The sequence below is a fragment of the Meriones unguiculatus genome, chromosome 20 (assembly GCF_030254825.1).
Source record: "Meriones unguiculatus strain TT.TT164.6M chromosome 20, Bangor_MerUng_6.1, whole genome shotgun sequence".
Lineage (NCBI taxonomy): Eukaryota > Metazoa > Chordata > Mammalia > Rodentia > Muridae > Meriones > Meriones unguiculatus.
Window position 1 is genome coordinate 54,141,076 of NC_083367.1, and position 23,681 is coordinate 54,164,756.

General features: G+C 37.8%; 1 protein-coding gene across 1 annotated transcript in view; it reads left to right on the plus strand.

Annotated features, from left to right (window-relative positions):
- The window catches only part of Sim1 (SIM bHLH transcription factor 1), a 68,737-nt gene that overhangs the window by 21,550 nt on the left and 23,506 nt on the right, over positions 1-23,681 (plus strand). The window contains exon 9 of the mRNA XM_021657961.2: positions 18,519-18,687. Within this exon, the coding sequence (XP_021513636.1) occupies positions 18,519-18,687 (169 nt within the window). The remainder of the gene's footprint in view (positions 1-18,518; positions 18,688-23,681) is intronic.

Consider the following 23,681-nt stretch of genomic DNA (forward strand, 5'->3'; position numbering starts at 1 on the left):
GCATGCTGTCACCACTGCCATGAGTTCATACATGGAATGGCCTGGTTGTTTCTGGAAAGCAGTTTCCTTGACATTATCCATCAGCTTTGGCTCTGGACAATCTTTTGGTACTGTTTTCTGAGATGATCCTTGTGTCTTGTGGGGTGTGATTGCATGTTCTATTTAGGGTCGGCTGCTTCACAATCTTAGTGTCTCTGTGATAACTGCCTTCTGCTGCAAGAAGAAACTTCTCAGATAAGGGTCGAGAGAGGCTCTGATTTGTGGGTATAGCAATACCTTATCTGGAGTGATTTTAATAGAGTGTATATTCAGCAGAGTAACAGTACTAGTTTCCCCTAGGGCCTATGACTTAACTTGCCACAGGTTCTTTGCTCCAACCGCAGTCGCAAATATGGGCTCTATCTCTTGGAGTAGACCATAGATTCAACTAGAAAGTAGCTGGTTACTCATATAACGCTTGTGCCACAATTGCACTAGTTGAAACGGCGGCTTATGAGGCCAGTCATTATTGTAGCTTTCAGAGCTCTCAGCTAGATGAGCTCTCAACTATCACGTCGAATATTCACTTTTTTCTTTGTGATGACATCATGAAAAATCTTATCTTAAATAGTTTTTGAAACATTGAGTATATTGTTGTTAACCGTGACTACCTCATCATGTGAGCATCAGAGTTCATTTTTCCTATTTAATTATAACTGTATGCCCACAGACTACTCTGTCCTCATTCCTCATTACTTGAAACTAGAACTAAAGGCTCTGTGCCAATAACAGCATCTTATAATATTTGGTTTTTTTAAACTCATATTATATTTATACCAATAAAAACATGGAAGGTATAAACTGAGGTATAAACGTGCTATCTCAGCAAGGTAATTTTATTTTCTGAACTATATAGAAAATATCTCTTTATAAGCCTGATTATACAACTAAGCTGCTAGCTCTTTAGAAATCTCTTTCTATCTGTGCCATTTTACCTAGCCAGTCTACCTTTCTCTTGAGCTCCTCCAAACCCAAGAGGGCTCCTGAGCTCTCTTTCCTAGAATATTGTTTTACCTTCGCTATAAATATTGAGCCCCATGTGTGTGATTTCCCCACCTTTCATTCAGGCTCATCAGTTGTTGCTGTTGCTGTCATGTGCTCTCAAGGCAGGAGAGGTATCTATCTGAAGGGAGGGAAGCCAGAATTTATTCAGTGCCTCCTTTGTGCCAAGATGGCTGAGAGTACCTGATGGAGGTTACTTTCCCAGAGAAAAAGAACATTTAAAGGAGCCAAGGTTTTCCTGGATCTCTCACTTAACCAACACCAGGTTGGTAACGATAACTCACTGATGTTAGTAACTATGATTTCAAGTGCATGAACCACAAAACGTTTGCCTTTTTGATGATGTTCAATGGGGCCCTTTATCCTCATTGCTCTACAAGGACTGTGCATGGCTATATGTGAGCAAAATTCTGGGCATCTCTCAAGCTCATGTAGTCTATAGTTGACTCAACCAAACAGAAGAGACCCATCTAACTCTAGGAGTCAGGTTAGCCTAGTTGGAAACGGAGCTAGGAACCCTTGCACTATTTGCTGAGGGTACAAAGTCCAAGGTGAGAAGGAAGCTCCAGGGAAAGGAATGGAATTTAAAGGGTTGGAAACAGGCTTAATCTTCTGATACAGGCCAGGGACTTGTGTTTATTTGAAGAATAGCTTTTCTCTCAAGCAAGTACTTCGAAATGATATGCAAACTGTTATTTCTGCTATTGCTGAAAGTAAGGTTTCCTGTCCGTCACTCTGAACAGTTTTGCTGGAGCTGCGCCTTAGCTACCTATCAGCTATGGAAGCTGTTCTTCTCAGGTATCTTCCCTTTTCCAAATTATTAGCGATGCACCTTCAACATGAATTTAGTAATAATTTTTGCACCTATTCACAGAACATAGTTTTGAAAGTCTGAGATACCAGAATTCTAAGTTGAAGGTAAATGTTATTGAAAGGAATGGATAGAAGTGCCATATACAGTGGTTTTATATTGAAGTTGCTTTTCAGGAAGAGAGGCAAGGAAGTACAAGGTCAGTGTGTGATTTGATCTATACTGCAGGGCCAGAAGGCCGGGTTTGCCTCTCTAACGCATGAGACTGTGGTGCAGTCTAACCCCCAGGCTTCTTATTACGATGCTTCAAACCCTGAAAGTTCCTGACAAGGCATTTGAAAAATGTGTTATAAAATGAGCTATCATTACTTATTATCATACAAGATAGTGTGGTAGCTAAGAGTCTAGTGATTATTCCCCGTACTGCCACTCACTAGCTCTGTGAGCTGGCAAATTGCTCAACTCTACTGTTTGCAGTTTTATTATGTAAAATGTGGGCAATTTACCTTCTAGAGTCATTCTGACTATTAAATGAAATAATGTGTGACCATATTGGCACTGTGCTCAGTTCAAAGTAACTTGGAGAAAAAGTCTATGAGTAGGTGTTTACTTTAATAAAAAGGGTTTTTGTTTTTTGTTTATTTATTTTATTTTTGGCACAAATTTGTGTGACCTTTAGGCTTTGAAAGAAGAAAAGCATGAGTTTTTGGAAGGCAGGAGTTTACTTAAGAATAATAAATCAGTAGTCATTTTGATGTGTTTTTACACCCTTCTTCAATTGTTTAAAAGTCTTTATAAATGAGTTAAATTACAAAAGATTGTAAAAAAAGGTTTACCGAGCACCTGAGATTTGACAGGTGCCAAGCCAAGTTTGAGGGATACAAAAATGAACGACCAATGTCTTGTGGGGCCGGGGAAGGGTAGAAATGGAAAAGTGTAAGTACAATGTTCTTGCCTAACTTTCGTATAGACCCGCTGATGATGGAGAGGTTTATCTACATAAGAAAGAAGAAAGCAAAAGTGCCTTAGCACAGCTTGGTCCATCCCCGATGAGCACAGGAGTGGTCAGAGTCCTCCCTGACCAGGTGACAGGAGGTAGTGCTGGGAGGTGGGCCTATTTGGAGGTGTTCACTGGCCTCCGACTCTCTCTCCAGAGTGATGGGATTAACGGCATGGGCCATCATGCCTACCTGGTTCCTGCAACATTTTGAAAATTATTTTCTTTATGAGGGATGCTTCCCAGGCACTGTATAATTTCTGTGTCTATCTTTGAGAACTGTTCTGTTAACTACCATGCTTAGGAAGATGGAAGATAACAGTGGACTCCTACTGGAATGGCTGATGCAAGGGGCTCAGTGAGACCAGGCCCCTCAGTGGATGAAGGATACTTAGCAGTGGAAGTAGTGCACTGAGCCAGAGCCTGAACTACACTGGCTGGTATTTTTAGTGCGCTTTTTAAAGAAAATGGTGATGTATTAGGACAAGCAAAATAAAGCTGCTACTTCTACATTTAAAGGCCAAACATTGGCTTTTTATTCCATTGTGTAAATGTCCCACAATTTCTGTATCCATTCTTTGGTTGAGAGACATTTAGGTTGTTTCCAGATTCTGGCTGTTATGAATAAAGGTGCTGTGAACATAGCTGGGCAAATGTCTTTGCTGTATGGTCCAGCATCTTTCAGATGATATTCCCAGGAGTGGTATAGCTGCATCTTGGGGTAGCACTATTTCTAATTTCCTGAGGTAACTGATGACATCTTGCAGATATTTTGCCAAGGTCTAGAGAGTTATTCTTTGTTTTAATTTCAGGTCTCCACAGAGACTGTTCCAACACCTCTATACCAATCTAAGCATCAAAAGTAATGTTTGTTCAAAAAAAAAAATAGCAGTTGATAAATGTCTCCCATTGACTGACATTTTGTTTAGAACATTTACGATTTTATCAGGATTCAAATAGGAGCTGCTGTCTTCACCACTACAATTTTTTTTTTTTTTTTTGATTGATTGTAAAATGGATAGATCCCTCGGAATAGATCTTCCTTTCTTAGGGATTTCTTGTTCAAACAGAATTTGTTGTATCCACATCAGTAAAGCTGTGCTAATACAGGCTGCTGGCCAGATCTTAGAAATAGCCTCATTATAGTGAACTGGATATCATAAAGGGATCCATTAAGGTAGGATTCTTTCAGTGTTTGTACTTTTAAACCTTAGTCCCTTGCCACTTTTTACATTTCATCAACCATAGTGTCATTCTCTGGTAATGTATCCTGAGAAAGCGTGGCTCTCATATGCCCCCTTCTAAGCATTGCAAGCTAGAATCTGTGGCTTTCAGTGTTCTTAGGGGTTTGTGGCCTGGCGTTGTTCATTCATTGTTTTTCCTTCTGGGTTTGTGGTTACCGTAAAGTATTCTGGTGACTGAAGGGTGAAAACTCAGGCGATTTACTTCCTTCAGCTACCCATGCAGTCACTATTGCAGTGCAAATAAGCAGCAGGTGAAGAACTGCCTTTTCCCCCATCCCAGTCTAAGGAAATTCAACCCAGAGTTGTTAATTTTTCCAAGCAATGAGGGGGACTCACAATGTTGGAAGTCACAGTATTTAGCTTCACTGTGGAAATCATGCTGCTGGAAGACTGAGGCACACAAAGATGGAGGAAGGGGAGTTGATACTACTTCTCCAGTTAGAGCATGCAAAGTGCTAGCAAGAGTAAGGTGAAGTGTTCTAATATCGAAGCTAATTGAAAACTGGGGAAAATACTAGACGACACAGGGCATTTTACAGTTTAATTTCCTTTCCGTTTGTGTGTTTTCTCAGTTGACTCCATAGGTCTTTTATTATAAATAAATCTCTGTCATAAGAATCAGCTTAATTTCTGTTTTGCTAATTAAGAAGATGATAAGGGATGTTTTAGATGGAAGTCCTGTCTAGGGCAAGCTAGGGATGGTGTAAATACTCAGCAAATATTTTCCAAGTGCCTGCTGCAGTCCAGCCTCTTTGGTAGGGTTGTGCTGTGACACAAAATGTTAGCTGAGATGTCAGGCTTTTATACGACATTTAGAAGCTTTGGAGGCTCAAGTTCCTGAGTGTTTGTTATAGGTAGACCAGAGGCATCTTACAGAAATATCAGATACACACAATGTGAGCGAATGAGAGAAATCAAGAACACCTAGAGTTTCAGCCTGAGCTACTCGGATAATGTTGGAGAAAGCAGTTTTGCAGGCAGCGAACGCAGTTGTGTGTTGCGGGGTTTCTCACTTGGATGTGCCTGAAAAAGTCACATTCCGGTCTTCAGTAGTTAGAGTAGAAAGGTCTTAGCTAGGGACTGGAGATCATCAGGGTACGGAAGGTAAGGTCAGAGGAGTAGAACAAGATCACTAGTAACTGTCTTCAGGGGGAGGAGTCATGAGGTGAATCAAACAAGGATAAAAGATGGGAAATACACTATCATCTCTTTCTGGGCCCCAAATCTCAGGTTAAAGAAATAAATGGATTTTAATTTTAGCCAGTAGGCCACTTCTGAAACATTGTCATGGCAAGCCTCTCAAATCTTGTAAACTATAACAACAGTCAGCTATCTATTCACCTATTGATGACTGTATATTTTCTGTAGTATTAAAATATCTGTCTTCACCTAGACAAAATGAAAATTAGTCATTTCAGCAGGAAGCCCAAATTCTCTACCAATCATTGAAACCTTTCTTTTTTATTTTAATTATTGTTATTTATTACAATTTATTCAGTTTTTATCCTGGCTGTGGTCCCCTCCCTCTTCTCCTCCCAATCCACCCTCCTTCCCTCTTCTCCCCTATGCCCCTCCCCTAGTACACTGATAAGGGAGGACCTCCTCCCCTTCTATCTGACCCTAGCTTATCAGGTCTCATCAGGAGTGGCTGCATTGTCTTCCTCTGTGGCCTGGTAAGGCTGCTACCTCCTCAGGGGTAAGTGATCAAAGAGCCAGCCACTGAGTTCATGTCAGAGACAGCCTTAACACAGATCCTGGCCAGACAATTTAAAATGATGCCTGAGGTACACATTTGATAAATTGTGAATTTTATTCATAAAATACATCTCAAATTTATTTTAGCTGTTTAAATAATGGAGCTTAATGTATATTTAGTCAAGCATTACAGTAGTAAGGGCTTAAGGAGATTAGAAATAAATGAATCCAATTAAAGAACATGTCCCTGAGATTTGATATGTCATCGGCAGGAATGAACTGTTTGCACAGCGACTGTAAAGAAATCATTAATGATTAACTATCCAGAAGAGGGTTAATCAAGAATAAATGTTACAGGACAGACTTTAAAATATTTAAGTTAAACAAACAATGACGTGTGCATCATAGCATCATGTCATCATTTCTGCTGTGTGTTTTTTTTTGTTTTTTTTCCAGGAGAGTTCAAAGTCTAGGGCTTTGTGCTTCTGTAATACACAAATGCCAGCTTTGTAATGTGCAGAGCAGGGAGGACTTCCCCATAGTGCCATGCCTTTGGCTTCCGTGGTCTCCTCACACGAGATTGTGGGGGTGGAATTTGGGGATCCTGTAGCCTTGAATATGGAATCAAGCTTTCCAGTGGCTTGGGAAGATTATGGGTCTCTTGACTACAGGTTATTATTATTATTTTTTCTTTCTTGTTTCTAAAGTCAAAAATAGTTGTGCCATCTTTATGTGCTCTGCTAGAGGATATGTTTAGGGTTTAGAGATCAGTTTTGTTGAGGATAAAAACTAGGTGAGAGGAGGTTCCCATTAGGATAGAGCCAAATAGAAGGGGTTAGGTGATAGAAATTTTCAACTCAAATAAAGTAACTGTCACCTCAAAGGAAATAAACTATAGTTTATTCTGGAGCCAAATTTGAGTGGCCATGACTCAGAAACATGATTTAGGTTGTACCAAATGTCACATTCCAATATGATAACAATTCAATGCAGTCTTAGAGTAATAAAACAAACAGACATTTTCAAATACATCAGATAGGTAGGTTACAGCAAACCACGGGAATCCCAGCTATAGGTCTCAGCTGCTACCTTATAGCATCCATAGCCTTTTGGTTGGTGAAAACTAGGAGTCTGTACATTCCAAAGGGTTACTAATATGAGTCACATTCAGAGGTGGATAATAAATTACTATTTAAGGGTATTAAAAATGGGTCATTTGGTCCAAGATAATTTTACATTGGATTTGCAACATTCCAATTTCTCCATAGGTTGTAAGTTCTAATTAGTTAATCAGTCTTGCAGAAGGCACAGTGTAAGATACAGTTTCCCCAATAATGTTCATTCACAGAATTCTCATTGACTTATCTAACTTGGTTTTATTAATAATTGTGATGTTTTGAATAGGTTTGGCCCCCACAGATTTATGTGTCTGAATGCTTGGCCCATGAAGTGTGGCTTTGTTAAAGTAGGTGTGGCCTTGTTAAGGTAGGTGTGGCCTTGTTGGAGGAAGCATGTCACTTTTGGGGCTTTGAGGTCTTTTATGCTCAAGCTCCACCCAGTGTTGAATGCAGTCTCTGCTTTTGGTTATTTCAAGATGTAGAACTCTTGGCTCCTCAAGCACCACATCTGTCTGCACACTGCCATGCTTGTGGCCATTTTGAAACCTCTGAAACTGTAAGCCAACCCCAATTAAATATTTTCTTTTATAAAAGTTTTTTTTTTTTTGGTCATGGTGCCTCTTCACAGCAATAAATCCTAAACTAAGACCTTTTCTTTTTTGGCCTTAAATTCACTGTCTTCCTGCCTCTGCCTTCCCAGTGCTGGAACTCTGGTTATATGTCAGTCAGCACACCTGACTATCTTTTCTTTATATCTGACTTCTTTCTAGAAGTGAATTAAATTAGGAGTGGAGGGCTGAAAATATAGCTCAGTTGGTAGATTACTTACCAAGCAATCACGAAATGTTGAGTTTGATCCCTAGCACCACCTAAGCCAGGCATGGTGGTGGTACATGCCTATAATCCCAGCACTGAGGAGGCAGAGGCACAATGATCATCCTCAGCTACATAGTGAACTGAAGACAAACTGTGTTCCATGTCTCTAAAAACAAATAAAAAAAGAAAGAAGGAAAGAAAGAAAAAAAAACCCAAAGCACATAAACAACAAATAAATAAGCAGTTAAGGTAAAGAAGGGGAAGATTATCATGTTTTAATTTATTCCATTAAAAAAAACCACACAGGCTTTTTTTGTATTTAATTTCTTTTGATCTGTCTTATAAAACCCCAAATCTTCCTTGTCTTCCAAGAAAATATAAAATAGAAAAAAGTTGACAGAATTTGGGTCTTAAACCTAAAGGATGAACAGCTATGCTTAAAACTTTAGCATCGAATTAGGGAATGTTGTTCTGAACATAAAAATTAAAAATTTCTCATAGTAAGAAATGTAGTCCCAAATTAGTTCCCTCCTCTCAATGTTGAAATAGTGCACACGAAGACTTCAGAGACAGAAAATTCTGTAAAGTAGCAGGAGTGAAAAATATATCAAAACAGAAAAAAAATGTCTAGACACTAAGAAAACGTATGCTTGGACAATTAAAAATCATGAATGTTATTCTTAAGATGTTGAACATACAAAGAAAGAAGTTAAATATAGTGTTTCATCTTTTGTATGTAATGTGTACAAATACAAAATTTTGCAAGTAAAAGAAGTTGGGGAACTACTCATTGTATGGTAGAAACTTGCCTTAATTAGTGTTTTATAAAGTATTTGTTCTGATTATAAGAGCCAAACATGTTTATTATAGAAAACTGATGATAGTACAGAGAATTATAAAGTAATAAAAAACATTTTGACGTGGTGTCTAGCTATCTGCCCTTAACATTTTAGTTCATTGCTTCTTGCTATGCATATAGTACTTGTTAATTTATAAAACAAAACAAAACAAAACATTGTTTATTGTGGTTCTTTTTATATCATTTGAGTCAAATTATTTAATGGCTACATAAAATTTTATCACAAGGTTATGCCATAACTTAGTAATTTCTTTATATTTTGGTTATTTCATACTTCTAACTAAATATAAGAAATGAAATAAACATATAGATATTTGATACCTATTTTTGATTTTTTTTGTAAAATTATTTTCTATTTCTAACAATCTATTTTTATTTTATGTGCATTGATGTTTTACATGCATGTATGTTGTGTGAGGGTGCTGGATCCTGGAGTTACAGACAGTTGTGAGCTGACATATGGGTGCTGGGAATTGAATATAGGCCTCCCATGCCCCTCTCCCAGTCCACTGATAGTGGAGGTCCTCCTCCCCTTTCATCTGACCCTAGCCTATCAGGTCTCATCAGGACTGTCTGCACTGTCTTCCTCTGTGGCCTCTGTAGGATTGCTCCTCTGTCAGGGGGAGGTGATCAAAGAGTCAGCCACTGAGTTCATGTCAGACACATCCCCTGTCCCCCTCACTAGGAAGGGAGGGTGGGATTGGAAGGGGACAATGGAAGGGGCTACAGCTGGGATACAAAGTGAATAAATTGTAATAAATTAAAAAATTAAAAAACAAATAAAAACAAAAAAGAAATAGCTCTGCCAAAATAAAAGCAAAATAATGATCAGTTGCTTGCTTTAATATATATATGTGTGTGTGTGTGTATGTATGTATGTATATATATATATATGTAGTATTATTTATGAGACTAAACCTTTGAAATATTCCTAAGCAATTTGTGCATCCTTTTCTATTGTGGAGATATTACTACATTCCTTATCAGATTATAGAATTTATTTCTCTGGGGATTTCAAATTTTATTTTTCCCATCTCCTTCCACACAATTTTGGTAGTTAGAAAAATAGTTTAGGATGAAATGGCTTTAACATTTAGTTTTCCTAAATATTATATATACCTGAAATATAATTTGATAAAATAAGTTAATTTACTACACAGTAAAGTAGGATTTGTTTCTACTTAGGACCTAACAGGATTTCAGAGTCATCACTGTTCATTGTACTCTGGGAATTTCCAAAGGTCTCATATAAACTCACTTGCTCAGTAGATACCCTGTATTTGTAGCAGTTTTGAACTTTTGGTCACTTGGATTTGAGATGAGTGAAAGCTGGTTACAATGAGAATTGCTTTCTTAATCACTACTAAGTGAGCTTGAGATAAGATATGTTCATTATAAAATAAAGGTTGTATGTGATAAGAAATCTAGTTTTTGTTTTTGTCAAGATATGATATTCACCACACAATGACACAGATTGATGGAAGTGCCAAGAGTGTTAGAGACAGTGCTCTGTCTGTGAACTAAGAGAGAAAAGGAGAAATCGCTGTGGCCTGTAGGGATGAAACAAAACAAAACAGAATAAAACAAAACTAAACAAAGCAAACCCAGCGTGATGGCAGGTCTGCACCTAGCACCATTTCAACATATTTCATGGGTTAATTCAAAGGACCGTATAGGGTCGATCCTTCTCCATGTGTTACACAGCCTTTGCTGTACATTTTGGTTGGTATTGTTTGCCTATTGGTTACATCCATAGCTATCTTTCTTGAAATAAAAATGCCTCAGTAAACTCTGTAGACAGTCTTCCTCACGTGCTACCATCTACTCCACGGAGTGTTAGATGAGACTTTCAAAGTGGTGGAGAAAGATGGGTTTTAGGAAGAGGAACTGTTTATAAAAGCAGAGTTTGGGGGGAATGACAATGGCACAAACGCGAACTTGCTCATTTATATGAGACTATCGCGTTTCCAAAGGTGCCTTTAGCCTAATTTTCAAGCAGATTGTCTTCGTATTTGAGCTTCTCAGTACGGAATCCTCCTTATCATCTCTTTCTGCTGGGCTCCGTGGGAGCCTGAATATGAAATATAAAGCAGGTCTCTCTGCTGCCAGGATTGACTGATGGCTAGGCAGCAACTCTGCCGGAATACAGAGAAGGTCATGCACTGTGTGTAAGAGTGACTCTAGAATCCAATTAAAAAGTTTAGTGTAGGCACAGTCATCCCCACTTAATCTGATCATGGTTTAATACAATCCTCTGCTTATTTCAATCAGGGCCTTTGGAGCCAAATCAGTTGTGTGTCTCTGTTTTCACGTTTTGCCTGGGTAATTTGATCAATTTCAGCTGTTTAAAAAATAGCCCCGTTAGAAAATCTGGCAGCATCTTTTAAGAATTGCCATGAAGCACAATGTCCCCAAAGAAGCCCCAGGATGACCTGCAGATCCAAAATTGCCGTTTCAGAAGCAGAAGTTCAGTTTTCTAAGAAAATAGAATACAGCATGGTATTGTTGAAAAACACTCTTGTAAAGAATCTAGAAATAACCTGAGCGACGCTGCTGCCCGCTCCTTTGTACACAGCTCGCAAACTTGTGAATATTAAGCAAGGTGTCCTGGCTGCAAGGATAGAAGTGACGCTAATGTAGTTGTCTGAGGTGGAGAATCCCTTTCATTAGCTCCACAAAGGTTTCATAGGGAGCTTTTCACATTGGCTTCGAGTTGGCATTGAATTCATGGATGGTTGTGGTGCATTCTAGAGGTGGGGCTGCGGAAGTCCAGTGAAGTGTGGATGTGGCCCCATTTATTTTTCTATTGAAATTTGAGTCATTCCCAATATGTACATGGTTATTATAAAGTTTAAAGTAGACGGGGAGGCTAATTCTGAAAACCGAATGATTTTTGTCTGTCCATAATAAAATAAGAAAATTCCTTTGGTCTGCAAATATGGGTGAGATTGACAGCCAGAAGTCGCAATGATTACGTGTTACTCATCTCTCATTGCTTTGAGAATGAGGTATCCAAGGATGACAGAAACTGTTGCACAAATCATTGAAAGGAGAAAAAAAAAATGTAAACCACTCAAAAGCCTTTTGAAGAATATATCAAGTACCATATACCAATAGTTCTCCTTTCAATATGCCAATTGTGTCTGGAGGCCAGTATGAGCTACCCTTAAAAAAGACAAATTGTGAAGGCCCAATTATATAGCACCTCTCAGAAAGCCTGAAGGACAGAGTCATGGCTTTTCTTGTTGTTATTAAAATCACCTTACTCATGTCCCTCACCAAACTCTTTGGAATCCAATGACTGTGCAAGGAGCTGTTTTGCTTTGTTTTGTTTTGTGTGTGTATGTGTGTGTGTCTTACCTCAGGAGGGAAGTGTTCAATAAATGGCTCCACCAAGCACACATGTATTCCTGAGGACATGCATAGTACCAGAATTGTTTCACTGGAGGACAGGGAAAGAAACAGAGCCAGATTTCTCTTGGTGTCCGAGTTTGCAGGAGGGAAATGGGACTTGTAATGTAATCCCCATAGCATCTAGCCCTTTAAGTGGTACAAATGAAATACTCAATTTAATAGAAATCTAAAAGTAAAACAAATGCTTTGTTCTTCCCAAGTCTGCCGTTCAGAGCTACTCTTGGCAGCACATCAACCGTACTTGAAATGTCTTTAAGTGGGTATTTTTTTTTATTATTCTTTTCATCCGAACATATCTATGGAGCTGTTGGAGTTTTGAAGAGAGGAACAGGAAGGCTGAGTTACATTGTGTGATTGTGTTGCTCTAACGATTCCATGTGCCTATTTAGCAATGAAGAACTTACCTTAGTACTTGACGGCATGCAGCAGAGCTTAAAGACTGAAATGCAACTGAAATGCATTTGGGGTGAAAAGCAAAGAAATACAATGTGAGAAGTGTTTTCTCCCCCCCCCCCCCTTTTTTTTTAAAGAATTAAAACATTTTAAAAACAATTGTTTCATACAACATGTTTTGTTTATAATTTCTCCTCCTGGACCCTCCCCATCTTGCCACCATCCACCTTTACGTTGCTTCTCTCTCTCTCTAAACACTATTAAAATGCGTCTCAAGCGAGGTAGAGTGGTGTAGTGAGGAGTTAACAGTAACACCGTTGACTGAGCAGTTGCTCTTCCGGGCGTCTGCTGCAGGGTTTTCACACACGGCTTTCTGTAAGCCTCGCTGCGTCGGTATGAATCACAGACCAGAAATGGCAGCCTAGACTGCCTGATGCTGTGCTCTTCTGCTAAATTTAAGCGGTTATCGTTATTTTAGAAATGTAAAAAGACTTTTTAATTTCATGTATGAGAGTGTTTGCTTCATGTACATGTGTATACCACATGCGTGCCTGCTGTCTGCAGAGGCCAGAAGAGGGCATCAGGTTTCCTGGAGCTGGAGCTGGTTGTGCGCTGACAGGTCAGTGCTGGGAACTAGAGCTGGGTCCTCTGGATTTAGACTGCTGAGCCATGCCTTGAGCCCCTGGGGCGATTATTTTTTAATTCTGTTGTTATTGTTGTTGAGGATCAGAACAACATTTTCATTAAATCATCAAGAGTATTTATATAATTCTTACATTTGAAAATTATGTGAATGTGCACATTTTTAAACTATATATTGGGTTTACAATGTTGTTTAGATTTATTTAATTTGTAGTGTGTTTATTACTGAAAGCTATGCAAGCCAGGCATGGTGCACCATGACTTTAGGTGGATCTCTGTGAGTTCGAGACCAGTCTCATCTACAGAGTGAGTTCCAGGACAACCAGAGCTACATATCCTGTCTGAAAACAAACAAACAAACAAGCTATTCAAAAGCTTTAGAAAAACTTTAAAAATTATTGATTTTCCCATGAGTATATGATAATTATGATAATTTATGGGGTACATTCTCATATTTTAACACGTGTGCAATGTGCAATAGAATAGTAATTAAAAGTTGTTAATATATATTTTGACCTCTTTTCTTCTAGTTCTTCATAAATACGTAATAGGCTCTGAAGAATAGCTATCTTCTTATGCTATAAAACACTTAAATACCAAATTTTCAGCTCCCCTTCCTTCTCCTCTCTCTTCCCATCCTAGACTTAAGTAGTGGCTGTTCTACTCTGAGAACTTACATGTGCAGAAGAGGACATATTCGTCTTTCTCTGCCTGGATTTTTTTTTTTAAGATAGTATCTCGTATAGCCTAGGCTGGCCTCAGTCTTGACATGTGCCCAAGGATGATGTTAGACTTTTGGTTCTCTTGCCTCTCCCTTCCAAGCGAGGGATTACAAGCATGTGCCATTGTGATTAGTTTACGTGGTAACAGGGATTTGACCAGGACCCGGTGCCTAACATGTAAGCACTCTACTCACTGAGCTACACTCCTGGCCTACCATCTCAAATTTTCACTTAACATAATGTCTGTCAGTACATCCATGTGGCTTCAAATTACAAGATTTCATTCTTTATTATGGCAAAATGATACTTTCTCTTTCTCTCTTTGTGTGTATGTGTGCATATGTGTGTGTGATATTTTCTTTAACCACTCTTCTGTGTATGAACTTTTCAATAGTGGCTATTGTGACTAGTGATGCAATAAGCATAGGAATCCAGGTGCCTGTTTTGATATGCTGGTTTCATTTCTTTTAGACCTTTAGTCAGAAGTGCTATGGCTGCATGTAGCTCAGTATGTAGTTTCCTGAGGGTCCATCATACCACTCACTAATTTGTATTCCCATCAGCAGTTTAGTGTGGTAGTGTTCACATTTCTTTGCCCTCCCAGTAGAATTTTCTATTTTGTTTGTTTATTTTGTTTTGCTTTTTAATGATTCTGACTGAAGTGAGATGATGTCTTTTTATGATCTTAATGACAGATGGTGTTACTGAATTCTTTTCCTTGTTGATCATTTCCAGTTCTTCTTTTGAGAACTGGCTATTCAGACTCTGTCTATTTTTAAATTGTTATATTTGGGAGTTTCTCTCATAAGGTTTCTCATACATTTTACTAGTAATCATCTGTCAGCTGAATAATTTCCAAATATTTTCTTTCACTTGGTAGATTCATTTGGTAGTTTTACTTGTGGGCAGAAGCTTTTGAGTTTGATATGGTCCCTTTTTTTTTTCAGTTTTTACTTTTGTTGGCTATGCTTTTGAGATCCTAGAAAAACAAAATGAAATACCATTGTCTATCATGATATCTTATAAGGTGTTCCTTCTATATTTTCTTCTAGTTATCTCACAGTTTCAGGCCTTCCATTTAAGTTTTTGATCAATCTTGAGTTTTTTTTTCTTTTTTTTTTAATGTGGTGAGTATAGGAATTTTGAGTCTCCCATACATAGATACCCAGTTTTGCCTTTACTGATGAAGTGTTGTACTTTTTTTTTCCATTGTATGTTTATATGCTTTTGTGGTCTGGCTATTATGTCCCAGGGGCTTAGGCACAGGTTTTTATGCCAGCACCATGCTTTTTTGCTAGCATAAACCTGTAGTATATATGCTTTTACTTTTTGCAGGTATAAATAACTTTATTTTCTAAATTACATTTTTATTCTTTAAATTTTTTCATACACTATATTTTGATTATTTTCTTTCTTTCCTACCAAGTTCTCCCAGATCTCCTTCCCCACTTAACTTCATCGTTTTTTTTTTCTTGAAAAACTCCTCAAAAAACAAAAACAAAAACAAAACCCACAGAAAACAAAAATGACAAATCCACCAAACAACAAACCATTACCACAACAAAATAAAGACACACAAACGAAGTTCATTTTGTATTGGTCGGCGCTATTCCTGAGCAGTCGGCCTGACCTGGGGTGTGGTTGATATATCAAGTGTCACTCCATTGGCGAGAGCAGATTTTCCCTCTCCTAGCAGGTGTCCTTTGCCAGTGCTTCTGAGGTAGGGGTGGTGTAGCATGTTAGAGATGAGGCATTGCCGTATCTTTAGCCTTGTTCTTTGTGCCCAAGCAATCCATCCTTGATTTATTCTCCCAGGCTACTAGTAGTATTTTGGGTGGTAATTTCACAAAATCTCTAAATTATTTTGGGGAGTGTGGACATTATAACAGAATTAATTATTTCAATCCCTGAACATCAGGAATTCTTCTCAGTTTCTGTGTCTTCTTCAATTTATTTGTTTAATGCTTTGTAATGTTTTTGCACAGGATGTTCACTTCTCCAGCTAAGCTTATTCTTAAGTGTTTTACTTAAAAATATCTTTTGTAGATAAGATTACCTTATTTGACTTTTATTTTTTTTAGTAAGTTAGCTATTTGTGTATAAAAATGCAACACTTTTTTTTATTTTTTTATTTTGTAAAGATAGTGCCTTACTTTGTATCCTAGGCTAGTCTTGAATTCATGGGAGCCCTCTTCCTTCTTCCTTCTAGATTCTGGGATTACAAGCACAAGCTATCATGCCCAGTCATGTTCATTGTGTTATTTGGACCAAATCTGATGGAAGCAACCTAAGGGAGGGAAGGGAGTTTGGCTTAAATTGTTAGTATTTATTGGCTAGGGAAAAATCTTTTTAAAAGTTGCACCCTTGTTTTTCTCTTCCATTTACATGATCTATTGTGCATTTGCCCTGATGTTATAACAAAATATCTCTTTGCTTGTGTCTTCTAGAACTTTACAGTCTGCTGGGGGAAATCAGTATCATTTGAAAAGTTAGAATAAATGTTAGAATAGGAAAAAAAATTTCTGGTCTCCTCTGTACTTCCCTCAGGATCAGCCCTGGTGCCTTTTTCTTGAGAGATAGAGGCCCTGAGTCCATTGTTCTCTGCAAACCCTCTAGAACTGAGCCCCCAGCAGAGACACTCAGTAAGTGTAAACTGAATGAGCCCAGAAGGCAGGAAGAGCTTCAGTGGGACAGATGGGGTATAAGACTCTGGGGGAAAAAGCCCAGAAATCAGAATCTTAGCTTAGGGGTTACTGTTTAGATAAAGTGAGAGGCTGAAGAAGGAAAACTTTGATATATTAGAAGGAAAATCAATCAGGAGTTGTACTATAGGACACATTGCATTTCTGACTAAGGACTACACATGATGGACATTGTCTTCAGAAGGAGATGATTAGAGCTCCTTCTGACACTAAGGTGATCAGACTTCCTGAACCTGAAAGACAAGGTGTATGACTTGTTTTCAAATCTTTGTTGTTCTTGTAGAAGACTATTTTTACTCTCATTGAATGATTTGAATAGTCATTGTCGGATTTCATAGGGTACTGGTTCTAGGATTTCCCCACAGCCACCCAAGTCTTGAAGTTTCTTATAATTTAGTATTTTCTAGGCACTTAAAATTCCTAAAATAATATACGTGCTGTGTAAACAGTTGGACTGTATTGTCTAAGGAACAATAGGAAAAAGTCTGCACAGGTTTCAGGAAATACTCTAAATCCAATGGTATTTGGCTTCACGGATGTGTAACTTGTAGATGAAGAGGCTGACTGTGTCTGATGGCATGCTATTGTAGTTTGCTGATATGTGTCATTGCACTGCCAGTGATGATGCTGAAACTGGCCTGAATTATGATTTTGGCTTTTTGAGTTGATAAGTACATATTTATAGAACACAATGGGGCTCTTGCTATGTGCAGTGGCTAAATCAAGCATTCTCAATATAAATACTTATGTTTTTCATAGTAAGGACACTTAAAAATCATTGCACACAGTAATTTTGAAGTAATTAATTATACTTTAGCAATATCAGGCAAATGGAAAAGTCCCCTAGAAAGGGGAAATGATAATAGGATAAATGAATATTTATCCTATGGAATATGCCTGATTTATTCTTGAATATATTATGTTTTATATACTCACCTTATTTAAAAGAATATTAAAATAATGTCAAAACTTTTGAAAATGCAAATCCATTAAAGAGATATAGATAGATAGATAGATAGATAGATAGATAGATAGATAGATAGATAGATAAAAAGTTTTGAGAGTGAAAGAAAATTGTCAGTTACTTTGGCACATTCCTATTCTGGAATCCATAAGAAATTTCTCCCATAAGTGGTGATGAAAAGTATTTCAAAAATGATTTTGAGGAACTAGTGGGAAGGATGGCTATTCTCTGAACAGAATTAGAGGTTTCAGGTGACATCTGATGATGTCTGACTGCCTTGAGGTTACACTTGAGGGCAGGACCGTGTGGACTTCATAAGCTCCTTGATCCCTTCGTATGAGTTTGCAGTCAGTGTGTATCTTTTCTCCTGAATGGATTATAATCTCCCACACATCATAGTTGTCTTCATTCTCATGTCTCTACCTAGCGTAGAATCTGGTATATCAGGAGCTCAATACATGTTTACTAGATAAATGAAGGAATGGAGAAAAAAATCTAGTGAGAAAATGTACTCTGAGAGGACTGATTTAGCCTATTGAAAGGGATTTTTAGATGCTTTGACACTATCTTTCTATAAGAACATTTAGAATGTTTATCACAGTGATATTGTTGTTGATAGTCTGGTATTGTCAGTTGTCTGTTGAGTTCACTAATATGGAAACATTTAGAGAAGGTTTAATAATTCATATCTCACCGTCCAGTGCACACATACAAAAAAATCACATTACCGCTTAAAACCCATCCTTTTCAGGAGGAGGGTTGCTGGACTTTCTGAGGTACACTAGGGTAACTCAGTAGGTTTCTCTTGGATTTCTGAGTAATTATACTTACTGTTTAGATTTTTTAATTAAAAGTACTTATCTGAGTAGTTAAATGAGAGGTTTATCTTCTATAATAAAATTAATGGATGGTCACCACATTCACACACATTTCTTAAATGTGAGGCTTTTCTAGAATAATCTAGCTGTTTTGGTTAGCCAGCTCTATGACTAACTTTTGTTTTCTTTTTTTATGCATAGAGTACTGTCTCTCCTGGTGAGAAACACATGAATCTAGTCTCTGTGGTGGCTGACTAAAGGCTTTGTTACTCACTCCTGCAGAGACACTGAATACAAAGGGCTGCAGCTCTCCCTGGACCAGATCTCAGCCTCTAAACCCACCTTCTCCTATGCCAGCAGCTCCACACCCACCATCACTGACAACAGGAAGGGGGCCAAGTCTAGGCTCTCGAGCACCAAGTCAAAATCCAGGACCTCCCCATACCCCCAGGTAAGTCCATGGATGGTTTACAACTTCCTTTTCCTTGTGACTTGGTTTGATCTTGAAGTTGAAAAAGTGTAAAATCGAATTAATCACGTGTTGTTGATAGATTAAAACTGTTAAGAGGAATTGTGAATTAACTTGGTTGTTTGCTGTGTTCATGAGAATTGAGCTTTCATCATCACAATTGCTTTGTTATTTCAATTGATTCCACTTCCTGCTTTCCCTTACTCCCAACAATGATTAACTTGGAAGATTTAGCCAGCATAATAAAATAAAGGAAATAAGGGCTCACCATAGAAAAGTTAAATAAAGATGGGAACTTTAAAAAAAAAAAAGATAAAGAGTTTGAAGCTCAGAATAAAGAAATGCTTCAGAATGAGAGTTGCCCACAGATTGCATATGGGAGAAATGGGACAGACAGAACCTTCCAGATGACAAGATGGAAACAAACCTCTCTTCTTTACAAGGTAGTGTGGTAATGATGGTCAAAGGAGGTATCTCTGAAATACTGCAAGGTACACTGAAGAGAAATGGTTCTTGGAGGGAAAAGAATTTTGTGTATGAGTGTGTGTGTGTGTGTGTCCAGTGTGTGATAAATAGGAACTAGGTTTTGGCAAGGCTTATGTGCAGCTTTCTGCCTGGGAACAGTAGCACACGGGTAAGGATTCCTGACTCTGTATCCTCCATCCTTTTATGGAGGTGAATTTCACTGAATAACTCAAAATATTATTCTTGGGCTAGTAGGAAACCAAAGGGCCTTCTAGGCCCTGTACTTACTTGAAATTATTATTATTAAAACTGCCAATCTGGGGGATACTGAAATTATTACTTTTGTTCTCTTTGGAGCTGTTACTTTGTCAATATGTATAAATATGAACTATTACTCAGTGGCCATTAAAAAGACTGGGAGAAGTGGAGGGATGGGGCTGGCATCAGGCTGTAAACTGATTAAATAAATAAATAAGTGGAAAAAAGCGCTACTATTTGCAACATTATTTTAATGTTTGAATAATGAAGAGGAGACAACAGTGACTTCTGCCACCGGAGACTCAGATCACATGGCTTGGAATCTTTCACAGAAGATGGGGTGTCTTTACTCTGGCAAGAGGGGGAAAGCCCATGAGGTTTGCATGTTTTCAGCGCAGGACTTCTTTCAGGATAGCTGAGTACTTTACTTGTGAGGCATAAAATAAGATGACTAAAGACACCACCAATGGGAGCTGCTGCTTTCTGTAGAGTCTGTGAGGAGATTTTTGTATTACCATCTGGTGCTTTGGAAAGTGAGTTTTATTGCTTCCTTTTAGGAATGGATTATCCTCTGGGTAGCCCTTTCCTCAAATATATATGAACGCTGGACACACAGATGAAAGAAGAATTTAAATTAGGAAACACTAAATTAAGAAGGAGTTTGTTCTTTGTTACATAGGAATTAACACACTTATATGGACTCTCTCTCTCTCCTCATTGAATGCCCTAAACCGCAGTGCATGATCTGTTTTGCTTCATGCTCGCCTCTTAATGTCTAAAATTTCTATCAGTTCACTCTAACAGTAGATGCTCTCCTATTAGATGACTTCCTGATCCTGTTTGGCTAATGAGGAATTAATCTAAAAATTAAACATGTGTAGTGTTTTTTTTTTTTTTCTTTTTAAGTGGAGAGTAGAAAATTCCTCATTATTTTCTTTGGAATTGTATTTTCTTCAATGATGTTTTGTAATGTTTAAAATCACACACAAAAACAAAGCAAAAGACACATATTGTTTAGATAGGATTTCTCTTGTGTATTTATTTCTGTGTTAATAGCTGGATGAATCCGGTGCTCAGAATTTTGTCTGCCTCCTTTTACGCATCACATTTGACTATAATTTAATTTAATCTTACCTAACATTTATGTGCCTACTAAAGGTTGTTCTTTGGCTTTGTCTGTTTTAGATGACCATGGTGATAGAGCAATCATTATTTAAGTTCCTATTATATGGGAATATAACACACATCAGGAATGAAATACACCATTTTTATTTTCAAAGAGCCATTGGCACAGGCTGACAAGTGAACAGGCATTTGCTTTGGTGTGACAGTGTCTTCCAGGAGTGCACTGGAGAAATGTGACAACCAGGGAAAGTCATTCATTGTTTCTGCTGGGAGAAAGCAACTTCGAACTCTTCCAATTTTAGATATATTTAAGACCCCAGGAATTTCAAAGAAAAGTGTCTTTTCAAAAACATTTGGTCCAAATTATTTTTTTAGGAGTAGCTAGTCTTTAAGTTTCACATAGCATTGTTTTTATAGGGTTTCAACTCAGCACATATGAGCTGAGAACCTGTTTCAGGAAGACGCTGTGGTGATGATCACTGTGAGATTCCGGGGTTTGGACTGGGTAAAATGGAAGCAAGTGGCATAAGGAACAGTCTTAAAATTTTCGCCAGCGTTAAGGTTGTCCGTTATACATTAGAGTAAGAAGTGTAATGAGAGATGCTGTATTTAGAGCCCTTTGTGAATGGCATCTGAAAGGTGGCAATGATCTGATTCGGGGGGAGGAGGGGAGGACCAGTCATAAGGAAGTGAAAAAGGAGAATGATCAAGCAGGAAGGCCAAGCCTGAGGAAGACAAGAACATGTCTTTGGTGTGATTGGGCCTAGGCATGGAGTGAGGAAGGTTGGTGTTCCTGAATGAATGAGTGATATGTTTAGAAAAATAGACTGGTGCCAATATATGCTAAAACAAGAAGTTTAAGTATTTTTGTGAAGAAGAAATACTTTTTTTTTTGATGGGGGGATAGAATCTGAGAAAATTGATATGGTAAAGCAAGACAAATTATTTAGGGCTAAGTCATAGAGTTTTGACATGAGTTGATAAAAATGTGTTAAAATTATTTACTTGAGGCAACATAAAAGAAACGATGGTTAAATTTCCTTATCTTTGCTCTGTACTCCTTCTTGATATAGATACATTTTGGTCATATTTTATATTATTATTACTTTGAAATTATATTTTTAAAGCTTTTCTAGTCAAACTTATATTGAATTTCTCCATGTGTACTAATAGGTGAGTAATGATGATGGGACTGTGGCTGAACTACAGTTTAGATACTCATGTCCATTGTTGGTACTTTTTATTAAAACTTCACTGTAAAAAACTTGCAAATAAAAAAAAAACACGACATGTTCATTTTTCCAAGTATTCTTTTCTCTTTGTTATTTCCATCTGCAAATTCTCAACTCAAATGTTTCAGAAGTGCTATACAGAGCAAAATAGAGCCCACAAGGTAATAGCTTGTGCCTCTTATTAGGTTAACGACAACTTAATGACTATATATTATTTGTTGCCCCTTTTTATTTATGTATATTAGGCACATTAAAATTTTCTAGCAGATGCCTAATGAATGGCAAGCAGCAATCTTGCTTTTTTGAATTATTTACACACTCTTCTGTGAACAGTCAGCATATGCACAAATTATAATTCACTCCCAGCCCCTAGTTTGGGTGCAGGAGTAGATGAACCCTCAGGTCCTTCTTTGGTATTAGAAACCCTTGGGAATGATTTCAGACTTGATTACATTATGGCTGCTTAATGAATGACTCAATCACCCTTGAACCTCTGTGTATTACTTGAGTTGGGAAAGGTCAAAATAGAATTGTTTTGAATGGTTTTAGAAAAACTGTGACAGGAAATCTTATGGGTAATTTCTTAGGATTCTCCGCACAGCTTCAGGGCTGCTGTGACAGCGCTGTACTATTTCATTGTTACTGGTCTTAGAGATGTAAACGTAACAGTGCAGTTGGTATAGTTCTTTTGAATTGGAGCTACTAAGTTTATAGGACTTATTTTTCAGACCCTATGTGTTACAGATTGCTATGATGTTTTCCACATTTTTTTTTTTTTTTTTTTGTAACTAGTCCTGACTACTTTAATAGCAGTTGAATGTTATCTTGCCATGGTTTACCCATGTCAATCATGAGTAAATTGCCTCCTGACTTCAGAGTTTCCTTTTAAACTTTTTATATTGGTGTGTTTATGGTTGTGTTTAATACAGCCAGTGCATGCCAGCTGAGTTTACTGCATCATTCCGCCCTCCTCTCACCTTTTCTCTAATCAGCAGTTACCAATGTGTGTGTCATCCCTAGAAAGGAGGTATGCATTACACTGTGATGCTTCTGAAATCTGAAAGTATTTAACCACTTGCTACAGACACACTGTAACCCTTGCAAGTTTTATTTGACATCTGTTTCTTTAAACAATCTCACAGAACCCCCTTAATTTTCAAGGCCAGAAGTCTGGATTTCTTTTGGTGAAGGTAGAAACTCTCTTGGAAAAGGCTTTTCTGGCCTCAATAATACACTGGTTGAATTACACTGGGAATCAGACATTTGAAGTTACAGAAAAAAGCATACCAATAACTTTGCAAGAAAGTAATTCCATTACACATAGTACTTTTATCACTACTGTATAGATATCCTTCATTTGATATTTTATATATAACATGACAACATAGAATTCTTTACTAATTTTTAAAAGTAGTAATTTACTTGTATAAAAATGAAATCATCTTCCCAGCAAGTCTTTTACTATGTGGGCTAGTTTATATTACTAGGATCAAGCCTCATACAAATTTAGGTCTTGTCTTCTTTTGTAGAACTATCAAGAGAGTATTGCAAGAATTTTTTTAAAATATTAATTACAGTTCATTAACTTTGCATCCCAGCTGTAGCCCCGTCCCTCATTCCCTCCCAATCCCACCCTCCCTCCTTTATCTCCTCCCTGCCCCTTTCCAAGTCCACTGATAGGGGAGGTCCTCCTCCCCTTCCATCTGACCCTGGTTTATCAGGTACCTTCAGGACCCTTTTAAATTATCTCCACATATGAAAATCTGAGTATTATTTTAGAAAATATGTTGAGACCTCTGCTTTGGGTTTCTGCTCTGTTTTTCTGTCAAGTTCTTCCCTTACGGAAAGCCTGAGGTAGGCAATAAAGTGCTAATGGTGAGAGCTTTAGAAACCACA